This window comes from Podarcis cretensis (assembly GCF_951804945.1).
Source record: "Podarcis cretensis genome assembly, chromosome: 7".
Classification (NCBI taxonomy): Eukaryota; Metazoa; Chordata; class Lepidosauria; order Squamata; family Lacertidae; genus Podarcis; species Podarcis cretensis.
Window position 1 is genome coordinate 27,843,495 of NC_137176.1, and position 25,377 is coordinate 27,868,871.

The window sequence follows — 25,377 nt, forward strand, 5'->3', positions numbered from 1 at the left end:
CATTCTAAGGACTTGGTTGAGTCAATATTAAGCCTAGGTGTCAGTCACCCAGAAGTTCTAAAGAAATTGCACCAGATCGCATCATCCCTTCTATCCTAGATGAACTTCGTTATGTTGTGTCCCTTGGAATAGCTAGCGTTACGAGACCAAAGGAAAATATCCATTTCTGATGATTTCTCTGCATCCGTATCTTTGCGCACCCCCCCCCCCAATATCTTGGGTGGAGGCTGCCATCACAGATTCCCAAGTATGTTTATAACCGAAGCAGGAAGGTTTATGCTTTAACTTTTAAGGTACACTGCGCTGTCCTGCTCTGGCCAGGCACATATTTAAAGGTGCCTTGCTGAACATAAATCTACTTTATGTAACTCTGATTGTACCAAGTTTCATTTCACAGTTAACTTGTTTCTCTCCATTGTGTTTTATAAGACCATTGTGGTTGCTTCTCATAGCAGAACAGATGGTAGAGTACAGGAAAAGCCCAAATTTTGTAAGTAGCTAAAAACCCATCTTGTATTTCTACATTTTAAATAAAAGGGCTCTTCATTTCTTTGCCCAGATGTACCAGCCAATGGACACATGTTGAAAGCTGTTTGTATCTTATGTGACCAAGACCTTCATTTATTTCTGAGAAACCCCAATATACTCTCACATAAATAATTTATTACCATCTGTTATTAATTATTAGCTTTCCTCCTGCTTATAATGAAATCCCCCCCATTGCCCCCATTTCCCATATGCTATTTCCTGCCTTCTTTTAGTCAATGCTAAGTCCAGCTACATTACAGGCTAGAAATCAATGATCCCCCCACAATTTCACCGCCACAATTTATATATTTTTTTGGTGTTAGCTTCTGCAATAAGGCAGGATATAAACAATGGTTTAAATATTAAAAAAAAGTCACGATCACATCTCTAAGGTGTTTTTCATTCCTTTTCCTTTTGAGAATGTGTGCTAGGGTTGTCCATATTTTAGTGAAGAAGTAACCCAGGTCTGAAATTCCAGGAAGAATGAGTGCATATGATTAGGAAATGCAGAAAGCTTGTTATCAGAACAGCAGGAGACAAAAGAAAAATCAAATGTATCAAAGTTCAGGTCCAATTCACAAAGAGACAGTATATTAGTGCTGTGTCAATGTTCTCTAAATTTGATATGTGCTTTGAAAGGAGCACAATTGATGCAGACTGACAGATACTGAAAAATACTCAGCATGCCAAATGTTCACACGGCTGTGCTGCCCCTTCGTTCCCTTGGCTGTTGCTTCATCATGGTGTTGTTTTCCTTCTACTCTCCCTGCCAATTACCCTATTTGCCCTCACTGCCCTTCAATTTGTTTGGATATTTTTTTTTTACCCAAAAAGCAGATTTTGTACATTCTAATAGAATGTCGATCCAATTTGTTTCAAGTGATAATCTTACCTCTGGATTCAAAATAAATATACACATATTCAATTCCAGTGGCATAATTCTGTGGCATGGGTGATACTTTAATTCTTTATTCTCAAAAACAAAACCAAATTCAACTGCGGTTAAGTCCTAATGCTTCCTTAAGTAGTACCTAAGGAAAGCAGGGCCATTTCAAAAAGCAAATGTGCCACAGTGCAGAATGCACTCTAAATTTTTATCCACTCAAGAGTTTTGCCTCTGAGACTTCTTTCAGCAAACAGCTCATAAATGAATACATATAAAAAATCCTTGACTACATAAAGCGTAGTCTTTATTATTATTCCGAAAGGTAACGTATAATGGTTGCATTGAATGCTTAAGTAATCCATAGAGCAATATCTGTTGCTGAGATATATTTGCATATATAAAGGCCCTTCTAGATTAGCATCTCCATAAAAGCTCCCAACATTCTGTCACGCTTCTCAGTGACCAAGAAATATGACACCTAGGATTGTGCAGATAACATTAAGATTAATACATAAGGACTGGTGGCAATGGGTCAGGTACCAGGTACTCCAGTTGTGTCTTCAGGTACGCCACTGTGGTTTCTCCCACTTAAGTGAATCACTTTTAACAGTTTTGGACAATGTTTGCAAGGAGGGGAGGGCAAAACCTCCCTCCCTGTTCCAAACACAACTTGCACTCACTTATAAGGAATGGGGAGGGGAGAAATGTATTTCTGGGCACACAGCACACACTACTCTCCCTCACAAAAATAAGAAGAAAAATCCCCTCAGTATGCGAGATCATCCTCTGCGTATATTGCTTTTAACATCAGGCAGTTTTCTAGTTGCATTTTTTCTTTTTCTTTTTAAAAGTCAGTCTTAAGTACATGTTTTCTCATAAGTGAGCTCCATTAAGTCCAGTGTCCTCCCGTCCTGACCCTGGTAAATGTAAATAAATCCTGATAATGGATTTATTGAAGGAATATTTTGAGTACTTTACCCACTACAGTAGTAGGCTAAGGTGATGCACTAGATAGTTTTGTTTTGCTTCTAGATCACAAGCCAGAACTGACTTAAGCCCTGAGTCCAACCAGGATTCTTTTGTTGGTTCCCTTCCTTAGCTGACCGGTTAAAATCTGCCACCAGATGTACCGGTACTTGGAATTCAGAAGGGAAGTGTGCAAATGGCAGTTAAAACTCCCATTCAACTTTGCTATTGGATGCAAAAAAAGACCAAAAAACCACAACTCCAAATGTGATACACTTTTAATTCATTTGTTTGTTAAGCTTCGGAAATGGAAGCAGTTATTATTTGAGGGTGTGTGAAGTCCGGTGTAATGAAGCCTAGGTCTATGGTCCGTACTAAATTACAGCCTTACGCATATTGTAGATGCTTGCTTTTTTATTAAATGATGCTGGTGCAGTTTCCAAATGCAACCCCTGACCCTCAGCCATTCTGTGAGGCCTGCCAAGCCCTCACAGGCCTCCCAAGCCCTGGGGAGCTCTGCTCATCTGTCCATACTGCGTAGCTCATGGGTAGGCAAACTAAGGCCCAGGAGTCGGATCCAGCGCAATCACCTTCTCAATCCGGCCCGCAGATGGTCCGGGAATCAGTGTGTTTTTACATGAGTAGAATGTGTGCTTTTATTTAAAATGCATCTCTGGGTTATTTGTGGGTCATAGGAATTTGTTCATCCCCCCCCCCCCAAAAAAAATATAGTCACAAGGTCTGAAGGACAGTGGACCTGCTGAAAACGTTTGCTGACCCCTGGCCTAGCTGATCTGTCATGAGCTGGGTGGCATGGGGACAGCAATCAATTGCAGATGGGAAGAGCAAGTGGGAGAGGCTTTAACAACCCCACTCTGTGCTCCCAGTTCAACAAAGTTCACTGTTTCCACGCTGTCATACAACTAATGTGGTTGACTTCTACCAGGTTGCATCACCTTGCCACCGTGTGGCAAAGGGCACACATTTTCTAGGAAACTGAAGGGATGTGGATATTATGGGAATCCCAATTAGCAAGTCACAGCCATCACTTCTGAGCTTAGGCCAGTTGCTGAACAGAGCATTTGAAAACTTTCGGAATGACCTCTTAGGGAGCATAATTTGATGATGCCATATACTGGCTTAAAGAAGGCTGGGTGTATCTTACCCACTGACCCCGAAGGCTAATTTTCACTATAGCTATAGCAATGTCCAGTGCAGTGAAGAAGCATCTGGTGATGGTGGTGGTGAAATCTGCTAAACCACATTTAGAAGTTGCCTTGGTGACTTTTCGAACTATTACTGCAGCTCCGTCACTGGCCCAGAGAAGATTTTACAGGTGCCCTGTGCATTCCTGGGTTCATTTTGTTTCTTTCCCCCATAATTTTTGCATATTAAGATGTATGCAGGATCACGAGTCACGTTTTCCTAGATTGCGAGGCCTTAGCAACCAGGAGAGGAAATCTGTTTAGCTATATATGACTAGTGGGACTTTTCTGCTCAAATTGAATGATGACAGAGATTTGCCTTTGTTTTACACTGCGCTGTAAATTTTAAACAGCAATATTTGTGCTGGCAATTGCTCAGGAGGTGTGTATTTTGCATCTGGCATGAATTTTGATGTCCTAATAGTTTCCTCCTAGGAAGCTATTTAATTAGAAAAAGGTAGAAATTGGTGCAATAAAAGCACAAAGGAGTGCCTTAACCCTAGGAGAATGCTGGGGACATGAGTTGAATTAACAGATCGGTCTCAGCTGTTATGTTATATGGAGAAGTGGGTTTCCTGGGTTTGGTACGCTGTAGGAAGATTGCCCCACCTGCAAAAGAGAGAACAAACATGTGTCACCTTTGCACACACTTTGTGTCACGCAGATTTGTATCCTGTTTTGTGGCTGGAGTGGAGGGTCCCAAGGTAAATCGTGGGCCAGACACAAGCACTAAGATGTCTTTTGGATGGAATGTCAGCTGGTAAAGCCTTCCCCATAATTGTATTCCTATACAGTGGTACCTCGGGTTACATACGCTTCAGGTTACAGACTCCGCTAACCCAGAAACTTCAGGTTAAGAACTTTGCTTCAGGATAAGAACAGAAATCGTGTTCTGGCGGCGCTGCGGCAGCAGGAGGCCCCATTAGCTAAAGTGGTGCTTCAGGTTAAGAACAGTTTCAGGTTAAGAACGGATCTCCAGAACGAATTAAGTACTTAACCCGAGGTACCACTGTACTAGGAGAGTCTTATCCCATTGAATTTCTGCCTGTCACAAACTGTTGAAAGCACAAAACTCCAACGCCAGCATTAAATCATGCAAGGAATTCTGTTTTCATGTGTTGTAAATCATTTATGTTTGTTTTTTAAAAATCAATTGATCTTGCTCTATTCAGGGCTATAAAGGTACAATGGTACCTCAGGTTACATAAGCTTCGGGTTACATACGCTTCAGGTTACAGACCAGAAATAGTACCTCGGGTTAAGAACTTTGCTTCAGGATGAGAACAGAAATTGTGCTCTGACAGTGTGGCGGCAGCAGGAGGCCCCGTTAGCTAAAGTGGTGCTTCAGGTTAAGAACAGTTTCAGGTTAAGAATGGACCTCCGGAACTAATTAAGTACTTAACCCGAGGTACCACTGTAATGGTAAAGAACCACTGGATGGTTAGGTCCAGTCAAAGGTGACTATGGAGTTGTGGCACTCATCTCACTTTCAGGCCGACAGAGCCGCCGTTTGTCCACAGACAGCTTTCCGGGTCATGTGGCCAGCAAGACTAAACCACTTTTGGTGCAACGGGACACCGTGATGGAAACCAGAGTGCATGGAAACGCCGATTACCTTCCTGCCGTAGCTGTGCCTATTTATCTACTTGCACTAGCATACTTTTGAACTGCTAGGTTGGCCAGAGCTGGGACAGAGCAATGGGAGCTCACCCCGTCGCGGAGATTCGAAACGCCGACCTTCTGATTGGCAAGCCCAAGAGGCTCAGTGGTGTAGACCACAGTGCCACCCCCGTCCCTATTCAGGGCTATACCCAGGCATGGTAACGGGGGTAGTGGGTGGGATCAGAAGAGATTGGGATTTACAGCAAGCAAGGTTCTGATGCTGGTTCTAGGATAAGTTCCAGATGACAGTGTTAAAAATCAAGCAGTGTACAGTGGTACCTCAGGTTAAGTACTTAATTTGTTCCGGAAGTCTGTACTTAACCTGAAACTGTTCTTAACCTGAAACACCACTTTAGCTAATGGGGCCTCCTGCTGCCGCTGCACCGCCGGAGCACGGTTTCTGTTCTTATCCTGAAGCAAAGTTCTTAACCTGAAGCACTATTTCTGGGTTAGTGGAGTCTGTAACCTGAAGCGTATGTAACCCGAGGTACCACTGTATTTGAAGAGCATTTGTTGTGGTTATTTCTTATTTATTTATTTATTTATTTATTTATTTATTTATTTATTTATTATTCATACACTACAGCAGTGTCATCAGCTCAGGTCAAACAGCCACTCTTCTCTCTCTCTCTCTCTCTCTCTCTCTCTCTCTCTCTCTCTCTCTCATAAAGGACTTGAGACTTTTTAATACCCATCTAAGTGTTCATTCCAGCAACAGCAGACCACTTCATAAGCATCTTCCTTTTTCTCTCATGGGTGGGGAAGCAGTTAATTGCACACCCCCATGCTGCTGCTACAAATTCAACTTCCCCAACTGAATTTCCCTCACCCGCTCCACCCTCTCCTGCGAAAAACCCAACACACCAAGAGACTGGATAGCAACACTGAAATAATTCTTGAAGCAACAGGTCTAGTTGACCACTCTTGGTTGGTTTTTAAGGTTCTTTCTCTCACCCTGCCCTTGCCCACCACTTCCTGTTTGGAATTATATTTTATTGGCTTTTAAAGTTTTGCTTTGCTTTAATTGTATTAAGGTTGTTTTTTGTCCAATTAATTTTTATTGGTTTTCCATTTTTTAAAACAAATTAACAGCAAATTAATTCAAATTTAACACAGTTTTTAAAACTGACTTTCCAAGATGCTTCTTTTCCCTGCCTCCTTTGCTGCTTACAGTAAATTAATTGTATTACGTTTTTAATGTGTTGTGAGCCGCCTTTAGGGCCACATAGGAATGAGGGAGGGAGCAAGGGGTGGGGTTAAAAATGATTTTATAAATAAGTCATCGAGGAAATTTAAACTGTGTGTGTACGCACGTGGTTCATAAATCTCATACATGTAAATGTGAAATACATACCATGGGGCATACAATTGTGTACAGTAGAATAAATATTTTTATTTTTATTTTTGCTATAAAAATACTGCCTCGATCATGCCAGTGCTTTATTGCATTGATAATATAAATCAACCAGTTCACATGAGCTTTGTGGCCATACATTATCTGTAGAAACTCTTTAACATGCAACAGTGGCGTTGGTGTTAACGGGAGAAGCATCTTTCATGGACACTGGCATTTCATCAAGAGCACTGGTGTGATGGCTTTATCGAGAGTTGAGTTTCGAAATTGCTATCCAGGCGATGAATTTGTTTGACAAGTTTATTCATGTAACAAGTTGGATAATCATTTGTGATTCACAATTGGGATCGCTGTGGGGCTGTTAATTTAAAACTCTCACAGTATTCCTTATCAGATATTCATTAAAGTGTTTGCGTCATGTGCAGCCAGATCTGTATTAATCACTGCACCGTAAATTTGCCCTTCTTACAGGTTTATTGCTTTATCAGGTATTCACTTAGGATTTCACTATTCTGTCATAAAGCATTTTCCAGGCGTAAAATACAATTTTCTTATTGAGATAATATATTGTATTAATCAGGACAGCACATCAGCTGCTGTGGGCGGGGGAAAAAACAACAAAGTAAGGAAATCTGTATACGCTTGATGCGCCTAAGGATAATTTGGCAGTGCATTTTAAGGGCAAAACTGCAGGTTGCACCAGCAGCCATGTCTTAATGTAATTTCTCGTTTGGGCTGAAACATTTGCAGGGTAGGAGTGATGGAGGAACAGAAAATGTTTGCCAGTTTTGCCAGGGTAGTGATTGCTTCTAAATGGAAATCTCAAATCTTGCCCTCAAAAGAGGAGTAGATTTGCAAATCAAATGAATATTTAGAACTGGCAAAGCTAACCTCAATCATAAGATATCAGTCAAATCAAAAATTTAAAAAGGAATGGAAATGTTTCGAAGATTATATGTTAAAATATTGTTCTAAGAAAGATATGCTAATATGCCTAGAATAAAAAAGTAAAGCATATCTGTGGATTGGAAAAGAGAAGAGATAAAAGAAATATAAAGAATGATACATTTGGAGAATGCAAAGATAAAGGTGGAAATAGAGATTCAAAGAAGTCGAATTGTAGCGTAGGGAAGCTGTGGGTGGTGGGGGAGAGTATTATATGATGTAATATTAGTTTTCAATGTTTTTGGATTGTTTTCAATCTTTTTTATTTCTTTTTTGTTGTTTTGTTTTTTTCTGTATTATATAAACAAAAAGTAAATAAACATGCAAAACCTATGGGATCAAAAAAGAAAAAAAAAGAAAAAAATGTTTGCCAGTTTTAGCCTTCATGTATCTGCTGGATTTTCCCCGCCTTGCTGGAGAATAAAACAGTTTAAAAAACCAGAACGACAGGGTCTTGCGTGGAAAAAATGGAGGGGTGGGGAAGGTTCAGCACTCAACAGATTCTCTGTGTAAAATGAATTATGAGGGGAACGTGGTGACTAAGAATTCTGTGTTTCAGAGCTATTACACTGAAGTCCTGCTTAACTTCTGTGTTCCAAACCAAACACCATAGGCCAAACGTGATGAAATGTACAAGGTATAGGGTTAGATCTATGGTTTAAGAATGCATGGAGAATAGCACTTGCAGAGAAAGTAACCCATGATGTAGCAGTATCGAAAGGAGGAAAGAAACAGATGCTTTCTATGCCAGTTGATGCCAATTTGTTACATATGTTAATGTGTCCAAAATGGAGAATACTTTGTTGGCTGCATCAGTGTGGACCTTGACTTCCTAATTGCTTTCCCTTTGTCAAAGCTATGCTGATGTGTGTCTTTTCTCCTTTGGTTGCCAAAGACTCTGGTGATATAACATATAAGACCCCTGTTGAAGCAACTAAAAAAATATATAGTAAGCAAACATAAGTGAAGATCAAAAAACAGAATCTGAATCTGAATACTTACTAAGTTTCTAGCAAGAGGAGAGGGGGCATGTTCACAATTTTCTTTGTATGAAAGTTACCATGTTCATTTAGTTATATTATTGCAAAATCAGTAAAAAACGTTTGGCAAAACCCCTTCTGTATTTTTACTCTTAAACCTGGAGGAAAGTTGTTTTGTTGTCTTAGCTGCCTTTATTTGTTTTTATTGTTTTACAGTTGCTTGTATAGTTGTTTGCTTTATGTTTTGCACCCTGTCCTTGTATCTATAGATGTAGGGAGGGTTATAGGTATTTTTAAATAAACAAATAAACATATAAGTGAATTGTGGTTTGTGGGGGGACCTGGCATGAAGAGAAAAGTGTCATGGGAGAGAGCTATGTGCTCAGCCTGAGCTTTGCTTTCTGGTTTCACTGAAGCATTTCCTTTCCTGCTGTCAAAGAGACAAGCCCCTGTGCCATCTAAAGGCAAGCTAGTCTCTTCAGCAACAGATGGCCTCTCTAGTAAAATCAAGACGTAAAGGTCTTTTTTTGTAACCTGGCCGAAGGGTGTGATTCTACGCCATTTCCAGTAACGACATTGAGAGCTCACATGTGCACTTGCAAAAGAGTTCACACAAGAGAGTGCCTCTGTGTGTTGATATATTCTGTTTTTCAGAAAAGTTGTGTGGATGACTGATCTGCCCATTAAATTTTCATGTCTAGATGTTCATCTGTTTTTAATGCCGCCGGTGAACTCTGTATAATTTTCAGTGAGGTGATATACATTCTCTTCAGAGAGTGCCCGTAGATTTCCATTTCGGCACCTATCACACAAAGACCTTAAAATGCATATTAAACTTAAGAGACATTGAAACACACATTCGCACCCATGGCCGCCTGCCATGACCATAGCAAATATTTATGGAGGAGTTTCTCTCAAACAGTACGTAAGGACACATGAGCTGACTTGAGTTGTGGCAGAGCTGGGTGAAAAAGTACCTGTGAGTAAAGAGCTACTTTTTCTGTTTTTGTAGAAATTGCTCTGTAATTGTAGTGGTCTGCTCATGTCCTTATATACTGTTTGAGAAATTGTCCTCCATACAATTACCATAGAATGTGAAATCAATTAACGTTATTACACCATTGGAAAACTCACTTCAGTGCTGTTTCATAATATTACCTTTTTGTTGTTGCTTTTTAGCCTCTCAGCAAATATCCTCCTGTGATCAACGATATCTCTTTCTGGCTGCCCTCTGAAAAATACTCTGAAAATGACTTCTATGATTTAGTTCGAACCATTGGAGGAGATGTGGTGGAAAAAGTTCACCTCATAGATGAATATACACATCCAAAGTAAGTTGGACATATACCCCCCCCCCCCCAGTTTGATGTTTATGATGAAAAGTGCCTGTAAAAACTTACAGGTTTGCCAAAAGCATATACAGTGGTGCCTCGCAAGACGAAATTAATCCGTTCCGTGAGGCTCTTCGTATAGCGGTTTTTTCGTGTTGCGAAGCAAGCCCATTGACAGCTTAGCGGATTAGCGCTATTAGCGGTTTAGCGGCTTTTAGTGATCAGCTGTTAAGCGGCTTATCAGAGGATCAGCTGATAAGCGACTTAACGGCTTAGGAAAAGGGGGGGGGAAGGGAAAAAAAAACCGCAGGAACTCGCAAGACATTTTCATCTTGCAAAGCAAGCCCATAGGGAAATTTGTTTTGCGAAGCGCCTCCAAAACGGAAAACCCTTTCGTCTAGCGGGTTTTCCGTCTTGCGAGGCGTTCGTCTTGCGGGGCACCACTGTAGTGTTCAAACGTGATAAGACTAGGCCAAAGTTTAGGTGCAAATTTTGTAAATTTAGTGAAGTGGTGTTTTTTTTAAGTAGTTGGTATTTGCATGGCTGGATCAAGCAGAAAGGGGAAAAGACCAAGCTAAAGGAAATTTATATTCACTTGAGAAGTCATTGGGATTAGCATTGCTTGAGCAGGAAATGTATTGGTATTAATGGACTTGAGTTAAGATGTTCAAGTAACAAGGACAGGAAGAAAGGAAAATAAGATGCAGGAGAATAGGTTCGGGGCAGAGAGGCAAAGAGAAAATGCCCAAGGACTAGGAATAAATTTTGAGTTTTCCATGAAGGAATATCTGGAGTTTGGCACAACAGAACCTTCTATGAAACGTTATAATGAAAGTGGACCCTGTGCATGTGAACTGTGGGTCTGAAGGCCAACAGAGAGTGTATGTCTGTCAAATGGGGCTGGTTTAAATTGCTTTCCACAGTGATCATTTTCCATGTGGCAGGCTTTTCTGTGTACAGTGGTACCTCGGGTTACAGACGCTTCAGGTTACAGACTCCACTAATCCAGAAATAGTACCTCGGGTTAAGAACTTTGCTTCAGGATGAGGACAGAAATCACACGGTGGTGGCAGCAGGAGGCCCCATTAACTAAAGTGGTTCCTCAGGTTAAGAACAGTTTCAGGTTAAGAACGGACCTCCAGAACAAATTAAGTTCTTAACCCGAGGTACCACTGTATGTTGAAATTAGTCTTCTCCAGTGAAACGCAAAAAACAAGTCCATGATAGGATGCAGAAAACCACCTCATTCACGGTTGTGAGGCAATGCAGGCAAGTGCCTCCTCAGAGGGGTCTCAGCTTCAAGCTGCCAATTTCTAAATACAGTGGTACCTCTAGTTACGAACTTAATTCGTTCAGGAGGTCCGTTCTTAATCTGAAACTGTTCTTAACTAGAGACGTGCTTTCACTAATGGGGCCTCTTGCTGCCGTTTCGCCGCCAGCACACGATTTCCATTCTCATCCTGGGGCAAAGTTCTCAACTCGAGGTAACTCTTCGAGGTTAGCGGAGTTTGTAACCTGAGGGGTTTGTAACTCGAGGTTCCACTGTATGTCCACGCCTCCCTTTATCCCTCTTACAACAACCTTGTGAAGTTGCTAATAATAATAATAATAATAATAATAATAATAATAATAATAATAATTTATTTATACCCCACCCATCTGACTGGGTCTCCCCAGCCACCCTGGGTGGCCTCCAACCAAATATCAAAAACTATACAGTGTCAGACTTAAAAACTTAAAAACTGAAAGCCAGTGTGGTGTAGTGGTTAAGAGCGGTAGTCTTGTAATCTTAAAAACTTAAAAACTTTAAAACTGAGAGCCAGTGTGGTGTAGTGGTTAAGAGTGGTAGTCTCGTAATCTGGGGAACCGGATTTGCATCTCCACTCCTCCACATGCAGCTGCTGGGTGACCTTGGGCTAGTCACACTTCTCTGAAGTCTCTCAGCCCCACTCACCTCACAGAGTGCTTGTTGTGGGGGAGGAAGGGAAAGGAGAATGTTAGCCGCTTTGAGACTCCTTAAAGGGAGTGAAAGGCGGGGTATCAAATCCAAACTCTTCTTCTTCTTCCCTAAACAGGGCTGCCTTCAGGTGTCTTTTAAAAGTAAAATAGTTGTTTATTGCCTTGACATCTGCTGGGAGGGTGTTCCACAGGGCAGGTGCCACTACCGAAAAGTCCCTCTGCCTGGTTCCCTGTAACCTTACTTCTCACAGCGAGGGAACTGCCAGAAGGTCCTGGATCTCCATGTCCAGGCTGGATGATGGGGGTGGAGATGCTCCTTCAGGTATACTTGGGCCGAGGCTGTTTAGGTCTTTCAAGGTCAGCACCAACACTTTGAATTGTGCTCAGAAATGTACTGGGAGCCAATGATGATCTTTCAGGACCAGTGTTATGTGGTCTCGGCAGCCACTCGGCGGCTTAGGATGAGAGAGAATGAATTGCGTAATGCCATTCTGTGGGTTACATGACTGATCTGTGCTTAGAGGTGAACTACAGTACTAGTTTGCAATGCAACTGTATTTTTTATTTAAAAATAAATAAAGAGCAGCTTGGGGAGGGGGGCATTTATGAGTGGAGGAACAGGAACTGAAGTGTTATGAGTGTGGGAAACTTAGGTTGTGGAGAGGGAAAATGACTGATGGGGGAAAGTCTCAGGAAGCTCTTTCCTCTTGTTTCCACTCCAAGCGAACTGCTTTTCATTTTAAAAAACAAACAAAATATCGGAGCTTTGTTATGCATCTCAGTATGTGATGTGTTATTTGCCTCTTGAACTTCCAGATTTATTCACGTGAATGCACTAGCTCAAAGATACTTAGCTCTAAGTTAGATATAAAAATTATCACATGAAATAAAAGGTGACATGGTATCACAACTTCACCTCAAGCCCTCCCTGCAAGCAGAGTCGGAAGGGATTTCTGGGGTCATGTAGTCAAACTCTTGCTGATGTAGGAAATCCAATACACTAACATTCCTGATAGGTTGACCACCTGGCTTCTAACAAAGGAGAGTGTGCCACCTTCTTAGAGACATATTTCGGTCTCTTTTTGTTACACACAATAAAGCAGAATATCTTTATGTTTGAGATTTCCTTTATCCAGTACAGGAAACTGGGCCTTGCGTTGTGAGGCCTGACAGGAAGAATACGTCTTTTTGCATGGTTAGGTAAAGAGAGATACAGAAGGAGCTAGGAAGAAATACATAAAACTCTAATCCAGAAATGAACTGTGCTGTCAGTGGTACGTAGGAAGTAAATTTTTAATCAGAACAACTAAAAATACCTTGGAAAAGGCATCAGGGGAGACAGTAAGCAACAAAATTGATTTTGCTGCTTTTCTGCTGCATCGCTGTTGTCTTTTTTTAAAAAAAGAGAAGAGGCACGGGGAGTGAACAGAGAAATCTCTTTTTGGGTTTGAGTGATATGCTTGTTTACTTTCTTGAAGCAGAGTTGCTCATTTGTAACTGTCTAAAGCAAATACTAATACTGGGGAAAGGAAAGCTAATAGCACTTGTTATTTAGTTAGATATGTTAGCATTTTAAAATCCTTGGGTATGCTACAAGTCTTGGGATATAATGATCTCAGTCTCATCCTTGAATTCATGTATTTTGAGAGGAGGGGTGGGAAATGTTGACTAATATTGTCTTCTAAAGGCAATCCCATCCATTCATAGCTTTATTATTTTTATGTCTTCTAAGAGCTGTTTTATATGAGATCCTCTCATTTTATTACTCCTAGATGAGGCAGTTTCTCCTACCCAAATTTCTCTCACATTGCACTGCTTAATTTTCTTTTTTAAAGATCATGGCTACGAATAGTGTGGTTTTGGGAGGTGGGTGGTTTTGGGAGGGTTTTTTTATTTTAATTTATTTTGCTTGAATTTTACCTTGCAAAATATGCAAGATCATGAAGAAGCATTGCTACTAGAATTACACAAATGAAAACCTAATCAGTTTCACCTTCAGCACCTTGTTGTTCCTCGCTCTAAGCACACAGCAATTTTCAAAGGGATTCTTTGGTATTACGTTTAACTGCTGACCTAGCAAAGTCATGGGAATAGCTTCACACATAAAACACCAGCAAAAGAGCAGGGAAGGCTTGACATCAGCCATCAGAGAATAGAGATTTTCTATTAATGAGCTGTATCCTTTCATACACAAGATCATTCTCGTCTTTGCTCAAATAAAAGCATATCTTATTGGCCAAGCTTGGAGCGAAGGGGAAGCCTTTGGTTTTACACAACTGATGTTTTGTGTTTGCTTGTAGTGCAATATCTCCCTTAAACTTTACGGCGGAGCCATGAAACTTGCAACGCAGGAAATATTCCTGTGTTTCAAGTACAAATATGGGTCCGGCCCAGCCACTTACTTCCAAGCAGTGTAAGAAATTGGATTATTTCCCTTGAAAACTAAAGAAAATAAAAGTTGGTATGTACATTTATGGCATAATTCCTTTGTTTCAAGTTCAAATGAAACAGGCAATTCGTCCAGTTTTGAAGTGGGCAGGAGAGTATACTAGTGTACATTGTAGACAATGATATAGATAGAACTCCCTTGATGCCCTGGAATGTTGATTAATATCTTGGCATGCTATTTAATAGCCTAGCTTCTCAGGGAATGGAGCTCAACTCAGGAGCTTGCTGCATTTTATGTGTGGATTTAAATATCCACTTGACAAAGGAAAAACCCCTTACACAGGCCTGAGGGTAGTACGATCAAGAGAGGGTGGGTCAGGGGTGGAAAGCTGTGAAAAGAGATCCAGGAAACTGAGTAGCTAAGACAAAGGAAGCCCATTATTATTATTATTATTATTACTATTATTATTACTATATTTCTTAAGGCAAAGGTAGCTCATCATCATCATCAGTAGTAGTAATTTATTAATGATTAATACTTGCTGCTACTATTATTATTTCAATTTGTTACCTTCACCATAAGGTCCCAGACTAGGTTGCAATAATTCAAAAGTACAACATTAAATTCAGTTTAAAATGAATTTTTAAAAATGCAAAAACTAGTAAGCATCCATAATGAACCCACAAACAAAGGAGATGATGTCCTAAGATGCTGAAAAAATGTGGATTCCCCCCCCCCCCCCCCCGTTCCGCCTTAGAATTTGCCCGGTGCATTTTGTTCTGTTGTTCTTAAAGGGCTTCCTGAGGGGTCGGAATGAAAAGCAGCCTAGACATCTCTATTAATAGTACCGCTTGTTCACATTAACTGGTAACTGACATCAGTATATACAGTATTAAAAGGCATCGGTATTCAGGAAGTTGAGGAAAAGACGGGCTAATGAGAGAAAAAATGTGGGAGAACATCACAGGGGACTGAGGACAAGAAGAGTTCTGACAGACAGACGGACGGACTAGAGAAGTGGGAGAAGGGACAGACAAGACCTGTAACAGGCACTAATGCAGCAAACATGGAGTTTTGTTGTCTTATTCTGAAATGAAACTTCTTGAGCCAGGTGACCTACTAGCATTTTTGCTTCCGCTTAATCATTTACATAAGGCTTTATGGTGTCAGGGCGCAAGGAGGTTGGCTGCTGCTGCACTTTTTCTTCCGGCTCGTGACGATTAGACAGTGTCTTGTAAAACTAGGGATGAGGATGAGGTCGTCCTTTCCTACTTCTGTCTCCACTTCCTCACTTCTGTGAGACGCTGTGCTCACGCTCTCCTTGTGAGATGCTTATGGGCATCTGGTTGGCCTCTGCGAGAATAGGATGTTCAATTGAAAGAGTCTTTGGCCTCATCCAGCAGGGCTTTTCTTAATGTTCTCATGTCGCACAGCACTGATAATCACAAATGAGTGATTCTGAGGGGATGGGAGCTCAAGCAATCTCTTTCCAGGTAAAAGCGATGCTCTGTGCTTGGCGCTTGATAGGAGAAGGTCCAAATGTGCTTGTAATGAAGGATAGTGTTCGAAGAGGCGTATGACGGGTGGCAGCTGTGCTCTGCTCGTTTTATTCAAGCATCCGCAGGAGTCAGCTGTTTAGTGTATGATTTGTTAAATACCCTAATTCCCATGGTGATCCCTTCATCCAAGGATGCATGCCCTGCAATTACCTTTAGGGGAAGAAAGATCAGATGAACGTGAATGTTGTCGCTGGCATTCACGCAGCACAAGGGAGAGCTATATCCTTTCATCAAAAAGCTATCCCTGATGTACAATGTATGTGTCTCTTTCCCCAGCTGGTCTTTCTGGACTAAGGAGACCGTTGCCTGCATTAGGAGTACACGTCAGGACCAAGCATACTAGCATGCAACCGGCCAAAATGAGCTTTAAGGAGGGGATCATGAGATCCCCAAACTTGTGCTTGCCTTGTAAAGTTAATGTTCATATAGGGGTGGCGAGCATTTGCAAAGGGAAACCAATGCCCAGGAGGGAATATTTAACATTTCCTCTGCCTGACAGTTCTTTCCCACATCCTCTTCCCACAACTGTTGTTTCCCCAGCTAAGCTCAGAGACCAGAAATAAACCAAGGATAGTGGAGGAGGGGCGGAGTTTGCAGAAGATAACTGGTGGGTAAAGGTAAAGGGACCCCTGACCATTAGGTCCAGTCGTGACCGACTCTGGGGTTACGGTGCTCATCTTGCTTTATTGGCCGAGAGAGCCGGCGTACAGCTTCTGGGTCATGTGCCCAGCATGACTAAGCCGCTTCTGGCGAACCAAAGCAGCGCACAGAAACGCCGTTTACCTTCCCGCTGGAGTGGTACCTATTTATCTACTTGCACTTTGACGTGCTTTCGAACTGCTAAGTTGGCAGGAGCAGGGACCGAGCAACGGGAGCTCACCCCATTGCGGGGATTCGAACTGCCGACCTTCTGAGCGCCAAGTCCTAGGCTCTGTGATTTAACCCACAGCACCAGCCGCGTCCGTAGAGGAATGCTTAAGCAACTTCTTCCCTTCTGCCATTTTTTCTCTGAGAGTGCCCCACTGCCCCCAAACTGCCATTGCCTGAGCAATGGGGGCTTTGGGGATCTGTATTTGCTGCAATAATGTGTACTTTTGCCCTCATAAAATGTAAGCTGAGATTACTGGGGGCAGGCAGTAGAAATGAATGAGCTTCAGAAAGTTTGAGGGTGGTAAAGCCTGTTGTGACTTGGAGCTTAAATCTGAGCAAAGGCCACCCAGTTATTCCTATAAATCTAGCCCTAAATCACCACCATAAACATATAATAACTGGCCTGATGTTACATTTGCAGTTGGATGTACTTTTGAGGTCAGCCCCTGTTCATGAGTAATGGATGCCCCCTAGTTGGAAAATTTTAATCTGGAATGTTAAATCGCCATCTTTAAAACAACAGGCAAAGGTAACAACGAAACCACTTGGCTAAGCACACATTGAGGTGATTGACTGTTATAGTTATTGTAATGATCAATTGGGTTAATATTCTGTTTTACTATTGCGGCATATACAAAAATTCATATTTAGCTGATAGATTGTAACTACCCCTGAGAAACCCCTGAGGACTCACCAAGAAAAGAATCCTATTAAGCAACAGAATGTTCTTCCAGTACCTTAGACTCTTGATCATATAAACAGGAACTGGGGAATGCCTTTCTGCAGCACATTTCTAGACGGTTAGTCCATGTAACCTGCATCTAGAATATTGGTGTTTTAGATAATGTAAAGCTTTTACTATTTAACAGACTATTGTATTTTAATATTTGTTGGAAGCCGCCCAGAGTGGCTGGGGAAACCCAGCCAGATGGGCAGGGTATAAATAATAAATTGTTATTTTTATATATTATTATTATTATTTAAACACAACAACACCCACACAATTGATTCATTAATGTCACATCATAATTCCATGCATGTTGGAGAGGTGGATGTAAGGTACTGTATTTTTCGCTCTATAAGACGCACCAGACCACAAGACGCACCTAGTTTTTAGAGGAGGAAAACAAGAAAAAAAATATTCTGAATCTCAGAAGCCAGAACAGCAAGAGAGATCGCTGTGCAGTGAAAGCAGCAATCCCTCTTGCTGTTCTGGCTTCTGGGATAGCTGCGCAGCCTGCATTCGCTCCATAAGACGCACACACATTTCCCCTTACTTTTTAGGAGGGGAAAAGTGAGTCTTATAGAGCAAAAAATACGGTATCTTCCTACAGTGAGCAAGGCAATGTCCTGTAAAGCTTTACCTTTCAGAATCTTCCACACTTCTAGTTGGGTGCCACAATACCAGACTTGAGAGTGCAAGCAGACGCCATCTGGGCATGCACTAAGAATTCAACAGCAATTCTCAAAGATATTTCTCTGGATGTTGTGCCACGAAGAGACCATTCTCTAGGCATTCAGAGATCCATAACCACATCAGCAACTCAACTCATTAGGCTTCCACTGAAGAAGGCATCAGTGGTGCATCAGGTCTCCATAAGAGTTTGGTTCTTTCTAATATGTTGCAAATGCAGCTTGGAGCATGGTTCCGGTGAATGCTCTGTTGCTGGTATCTAGCCTATAATTCTTGAAAAGAGCATCCTTTAATCACATAACAGATGAGTGACTGACACCAGCATTATTCGCCCACTTCTGTCTCCCCAGACACCATTTGGGATGTTTCCCTTTATATGTTCAGGAAGAACTGTGGGTCTTCAAGTGGGTGCCTGTAAAATGAACTTATTGTTGATGAAGCGTCTGAGCAGCCTCTTCAGAGAGACAGAAGATGTTGTAATAGAAAAGCTCTGTGCACTGCATGTTGGAGGAAGTAATGGAAGCAGAGAGGGAGAAGAATTACTGAGGTCTAAAATTTATAATGGGGCCAGAAGTACGTTTGTTCCCTCACACAGTTACCACTGTGAGTCTCAGAACTCCTCTTTTAACAATAGCTGACTTTGGATCCTTTCAGAGAGTACTGTTTAATGTCTATTTACAAAGTATTTCCCCCGCTTTTGTATTCTGCACACAGTGCTTCTAAACTCTCATACCCAAGTAATTATCTGCTGCAATAGGGATAGGGATGGGGGATAAATTCATTTTTGTTTGCATTGTAATGAGAAACTATCTAGTGCATACTTTTCAAACCAATACACAAGCTGAAACACAGCTATCTGAAATTAGCATTTTTCTGAATTTTGCAGTTCAGTTGTCCAGCCAGAAAATGTGTACAAAAATGTGTATATTTGTCGAAAGCATGCTTGAAAATGCATACATTAGTGAAAACAACATATAAGAATACAATATTTTAGAGGAAATTGCTTGCAAAACAGTGTATATTAGTCAAAACTGCATGCAAAAATGTGTATATTAAGAGAAATTTGCATGATAATGCTGATGAATTTTCTTGAGGATTTATGTCATATATGCAGGCTGCTCTGGAAATGTGGAAAATTGAACTTAAGGCTGGTAAAATGAGAAACTGAGCGAAACTGAAATTGGCAGATTCATACATCCCTTAAGAGACTTATACCATACAGCAGCCTTTCTCAACCTTGGGTTCCCAGATGCTTCTGGACTACAACTCCCATCATCCCTAGCTAGCAGGACCAGTGGTCAAGGATGATGGGAGTTTAGTCCAATAAAATCTGGGGACCCAAGGCTGAGAAAGGCTGCCATAGGGTGTTCCCCCACCAATCCAGTGCTCTCCAGAAGTTTTGGACAATTCCAATTCAATTCCAGCCAGTACAACTGAGCTGGCTGCGGCTGATGGAAGTTGTAGTCTAAAACATCCTGAGAGCACAAGGTTTGCAAAGCTTACCATAGGACATTAGAGTGTGGGGAAAGGAAGAAGGGCAAGAGAAATGGCCACAGTTGTGGGAGCTTGGTCCCTCATGTCCCTTGTTTGATCACTTTTAACCAGACCATTGCCTGCTAAAAGCACTGAATAAATCACAACAGGGATATTTCCTGAGCAGTACTTTGGAAAATGCCACAGAAGATCTTGGACCATTTGAGCGTGTAGCTCAGCGAACCTTTTGCTCCGTGAAAAAAATATGAAGTTATGTTCTTCACCTCTCTGAGCGCATTATGATTCTCAGTGAGCATATGCATTGAGAAAACAAGTGTCCCCGAGCGTAGCAAGGGAGCCTTCCTCTGCACCTGGCTTGGCGCTTTAGTGCTTAACAGGTAGTGCCTGAATGAAAAGGGCATTTATTATGGTGTATGATTTCATGTATAGGCATTCTCTTTCGTCTTCACAGATAGCACAGCAGGTGCTCAGCCTGAAAGGGTTGGGGCTATTGTTAAGGAGCGTGAAGCGGCCCATCTCACTTCAGAATCTGCCACCAGTCATTTAAGGCAGGGATGGGCAAACTTTTTCATCCCAAGGGCCACATTTCCCACTGCCGAGGTGCTAAGGGCCGCAACAAAAGTGTTTGTTTCCAAAGGGAGCAAGCCTAGAGCTGGACACGGTCACCCCAAACTCTCTGTCGCACTCACAACGCAAACCCTTATACCATATACTCACATTTAAGCATGCATATTCACATACTGCACACATAAGCACAGAAAGTGCAGTACAGTGGTACCTCTGGTTACGTACTTAATTCTTTCCGGAGGTCTGTTCTTAACCTGAAACTGTTCTTAACCTGAAGCACCACTTTAGCTAATGGGGCCTCCCGCTGCTGCCACGCGATTTCTGTTCTCATCCTGAAGCAAAGTTCTTAACCTGAGGTATTATTTCTGGGTTAGTGGAGTCTGTAACCTGAAGCCTATGTAACCTGAAGCGTATGTAACCCGAGGTACCACTGTATACACAATGCACCAATGTAGATCAGCTCCCATTCTGTGCAGCGATAGGGCTTGCGGGAGACAAAAACTCTTACTGGCTTCAGTAGGAGGCTTTTTCTCAAGCCTAATTTACTTCGAGGGGAAGAGAGGTGAGAAGGGGAGGTTGCAGTTTGGATGGAGAAGCCCCAAATTGTCATTTGTTTAGTTTGTTGGATGGCATCTTGTATGCCTCCTGCTGGCAACTCCTGCAGACAGTGTTGCTCTGTTTTCCTTTGGACCACATCAGCAAGGCCAAGAGAGAGGTCTTGTCATCTGGGCAGCCCAGGACTCTATACACACTGCCTAGGCTTGTGCCCCAAGGTGCTGCTAATTTAGCAGTTTGATATCACCCCCAGAGGTGCACTCTATTGTCTCTCAAGAAAAGCAGACCCCCCCTTGAAAAAAAAGTTTGTTTGCAATAAGTCTTTGTTGGGGAGCCAGGGGTGCAGCAAATCATCACTTTAAATCTTGCAATTACAGCTTGATATATATTATGAACTGGGACGCAGGTGGCGCTGTGGGTTAAAGCCTCAGTGCCTAGGGCTTGCCGATCGAAAGGTCAGCGGTTCGAATCCCTGCAGCGGGGTGCGCTCCCGCTGCTCGGTCCCAGCGCCTGCCAACCTAGCAGTTCGAAAGCACCTCCGGGTGCAAGTAGATAAATAGGGACCGCTTACCAGTGGGAAGGTAAACGGCGTTTCCGTGTGCGGCTCTGGCTCGCCAGAGCAGCGATGTCACGCTGGCCACGTGACCCGGAAGTGTCTCCGGACAGCGCTGGCCCCTGGCCTCTTAAGTGAGATGGGCGCACAACCCCAGAGTCTGTCAAGACTGGCCCGTACGGGCAGGGGTACCTTTACCTTTATATATTATGAAAATGGATACAGTTGTGAGTTTGAATATCCCCCCACTCTCCCAAGTTCTTTTTATGCTTTTTTGAAACTAACAGTTTCACCTTTTTTCTGTGCCAAAAACAATCATCCTTAAAGACAGGTTAGTTTTAATGCAAACGGCACAGAGAGTGTAAATCAAATCTGCTCTGTCATCCTGTAATCCTTAAATGTTGTGAGGACACGGTGCCCCTTCAGATATGAGGTGCGTTTTCTTTCTCTTTTAAGCCAAGTGACTAATTTTCAGCCTTTTATTGTGTCCTGATAATCATTCCAAACGTCTGCTTGATCTAGTTAGAAGCAAATTTGGGGGAAGGGAAGAATGAGCAGGGAAGTGGAATGGCAACAAAGACAGCTGCGATATTAGGAATGGTGTCTGTTCCTGTCTCTGAGTAGAAAAAATAGAGAAATATTGCCAAATCTAGTGTGTGGTTAGTTGTGGCCAATTGCCCCCATGCTTTTTCTCCGGTTGCAATCCTCTACAACTTGCGATCCACCAAGTCAAATGTGGCCCACTGCACAGTGGCCTACCAGGCCACTAAATTTATAGTTATGGGTACTTAACAAAAACAGAAAATTTATTGAGACCTCAGTAGGTGAGCTGGAAGGCTGCATTCAGCTTGGTGGGTTCTAAGTTACTTAGGCCAGACCATTAACTAAAGAAGACAGAAGACTTCCTTAAGCAGAGCCGGACTATGAATTAATCAAGCTCAGTATTGAGTTCTTTGGCTTTGCAGGCCAGTTCCTTTTCTGAGCCTCTTTTAGCTCTAGAATGGCAGTATCCTTTTAGAGGTGTTTGCAATGCTTGTGCCATCATTTATGGGCAACCCAGTCAGATGGGCAACATATAACAACAACAACAACAACAACAACAACAACAACAACAACAACAACAACAACAACAACAACAAAAATAATAATACTATCAGTGCTATTTTTCTGGAAAAGGAGGAGCCAGAACTCACCATGAAGCCTCCCCATTCTCTTATAATGGCAATGGTGTTCACCTGAGTGGTGCCAGAACTGAGTTCCGGCTGGAAAAAAGGCCCTGATTATAGTTATTGTTACTGAGACAAGATTGTTCGTTGCCACAGTTTTGCTGAATCCCACCGGTTCCTTGCCACATTGGAATACAGTTGTACCTTGGGCTACAGACACTTTGAGTTACAGATGCTTCGGCTTACAAACTCTGCTAACCAGGAAGTGGTTGCTCCAGGTTAAGAACTTTGCCCCAGAATAAGAACGGAAATCTCACATCTCACGCCAGCGGCGCAGCGGCAGCAGGAGGCCCCATTAGCAAAAGCGTGCCTCAGGTTAAGAACGGACCTCTGGAACGAATTAAGTTCTTAACCCGAGGTACCACTGTATTTTATTGCAGCAGGTTCATAGTAGAAGCTAGACATCATAAAACAGCTTGCATTACGGAGCAACCGTGTAATGTTTCAAGCAACCTTTACATGGTATTTATGTATTTATTTGAAAGGTTATGATACACATTTTCATAAAATTTCTCTTTTTTATATATATAATATTTATTAAGATTTTGGAAATTACAAAAAGAAAAAAGAAAAATTGAACATACAAAGACAGAAACAAAAACAAAAACACTACATAAAACATTAAATTAACAAAACAAAACAAAAACAATTAAAAACACTTCCAATATTTTCAAATCTTAACTTTCATACACTTGTTTCATTGACTTCCTCAACGCCTCCCTTTTTGTATTCCACTTCAATTAACTATTTCAGCAAGTCCTTTCCATCTTCATCTATTTTCTATCTTAAAGTTAATTTTAACATATTGTAACCTAGTTTTTTCCCTTTTAATGCATTAACAATCTATCTATACCTAGTTCCTTCTAACATTTCTGCCAAAGCCATATAGCTTCATCCCACCTTTTTTCTAACATTCATTAATTTTACAATATTTCCGTAGATAATCTTTAAACTTTTTCCAGTCTTCTTCCACCGACTCTTCTCCCTGTTCTCGGATTTTCATAAAATTTCTCAAGGCGGCTTACAACATAAAGTACAATAAAACCAAGGTATACAGACACACATAGATAAAGCATCAGTATGGTAGTCATTATTGTTTGACGTGGCCATTAGCACCTTCTTGAATGTTCGGATGGATACAGAAAAAATCATGTCCTTCTGTCCAACATGAGTGGATGAGTTGGCTTTTATAACAAAAAAAAACCCTTGTTTATTATATGGTGTGGAGGTTTGCATTCACTTTAAGAACGTCATAAAGTATATCAGAATGCAATTTGCCTTTACTGCTGTGTTTCAGCTTGAGCTTTTTCAAGGTCCCTGTAAAGCAAAGCTCTTTTATGGGAGGAAGCCTTGCTTGTCTTATAATTCAAGAGTTTTATCTTCACAAAACATTCCCTGGTGAATAGGCCTGCCTAATTTCTTTTAAAATTTCCTTTTTTTAAAAAAAACAAAAAACTTTTCAGATAATCTAATGGGACTTGACATGTGAGGGTGGAAAGCTGAACCTTCTCTCTAGCTTTTGAATTCTGCACTGCTTTCCGGTGGGCGGAGTTGATGTCAAACAAGAGATTTTTTTTTTTTAATACTGACGGTACTAAGTGCCCAGTTCATTTTATGTGTATTAGTGACTGAAAACATCTCAGGAAGGTGATATTCCTCTTTCCCTGTTTTGAATACACACAATGAGGTTTAATGAAGAAGAAAAAAGCAGCAACAAATTGACTATGTGTTAGGGATGGCAAACCTGTAGCCTTCCAGAAGTAGCTGGACTACAACATATGGAAGACCACAGGCTCATCACTGCTGTGTGTGAAAATCGTTAATTTCTGAGAGCTACCCCATTGGACCCGTCTACACATTCCAAACGCCACACAAAAGACACAAGTCAGGAGGCTAAGCAAGAACTTTGTTGTCCCTCTCCAACAGGAACATAACCACAATTGGCAACTCCGGACCCCGTTAAGATGCAAATAAGTCTAGTGCCACCTAATGGCGAAACTATATAATGGCACTATCCACAGAGAAGTCATTTGGAACAGCCGCCTCTTAGCTGCTAACAAAAATATATGGCAGAGGCATGGACTGTGCTAATATATTACTACAGTGGTACCTCGGGTTAAGTACTTAATTCGTTCCGGAGGTCCGTTCTTAACCTGAAACTGTTCTTAACCTGAAGCACCACTTTAGCTAATGGGGTTTCCCGCCGCCGCCGCCATGCAATTTCTGTTCTCATCCTGAAGCAAAGTTCTTAACCCGAGGTATTATTTCTGGGTTAGCGGAGTCTGTAACCTGAAGCGTATGTAACCCGAGGTACCACTGTACATTGAATTTCCTCGTGTCGGCCATAATTTGAGGCCCAGTAGAAAATGAGAAGTGTGCCTAAACTGTGGGCTGGATTGCAGTTGGCAATTCTGGGGGCTAAGAAATGTGCAGCTGAGCTAGCAGAAATTTCAGGTTGCTTCCAGGATATGACAACTTTTAAGCACAGAAGCCACCAGGTCAGAAGCAATTTTTACCGTGTTTGCATCCATGGAGCCATTCTCAGTGCTGCATTTTCCAGGGGCCAAATCAATCCTAAATTGCCCAAAAGAACAGGCACAAATGCCACAAAGAAGATATTCTTACCTTTGCCATAGTTTGCTTTGCACATCACTATCTAATTAAGCTACTTTGGGTTATGTAGCCTTACAACACACACACACACACTCTTTTTTGGTTTTGTTATCTCTTCAAAAAATCCTCTTTCAAGCCCTCAAGCAAAAGGATCAATTGTTTTTGCTGAAACACATTACGCCTTCTCTGGCATCCCCCCCCCCAAAAAAAAACCCACCATACACTGTTCAGGGAAATAGAAAAATGTATCATATTCCTCTTTATAGAAATTCTAGTATGTGGAACTGACTGTTGTGTAAACTACATATGCACACAGAATCC

General features: G+C 41.7%; 1 protein-coding gene across 4 annotated transcripts in view; it reads left to right on the plus strand.

Moving 5' to 3' along the window:
• FARS2 (phenylalanyl-tRNA synthetase 2, mitochondrial) overlaps window positions 1-25,377 on the plus strand; it is a 208,831-nt gene that overhangs the window by 136,695 nt on the left and 46,759 nt on the right. For all 4 annotated transcript variants that reach the window (XM_079985031.1, XM_079985034.1, XM_079985033.1 and 1 more), the window contains one exon: window positions 9,706-9,857. In XM_079985031.1, coding sequence (XP_079841157.1) covers window positions 9,706-9,857 — 152 coding nt within the window. The remainder of the gene's footprint in view (window positions 1-9,705; window positions 9,858-25,377) is intronic.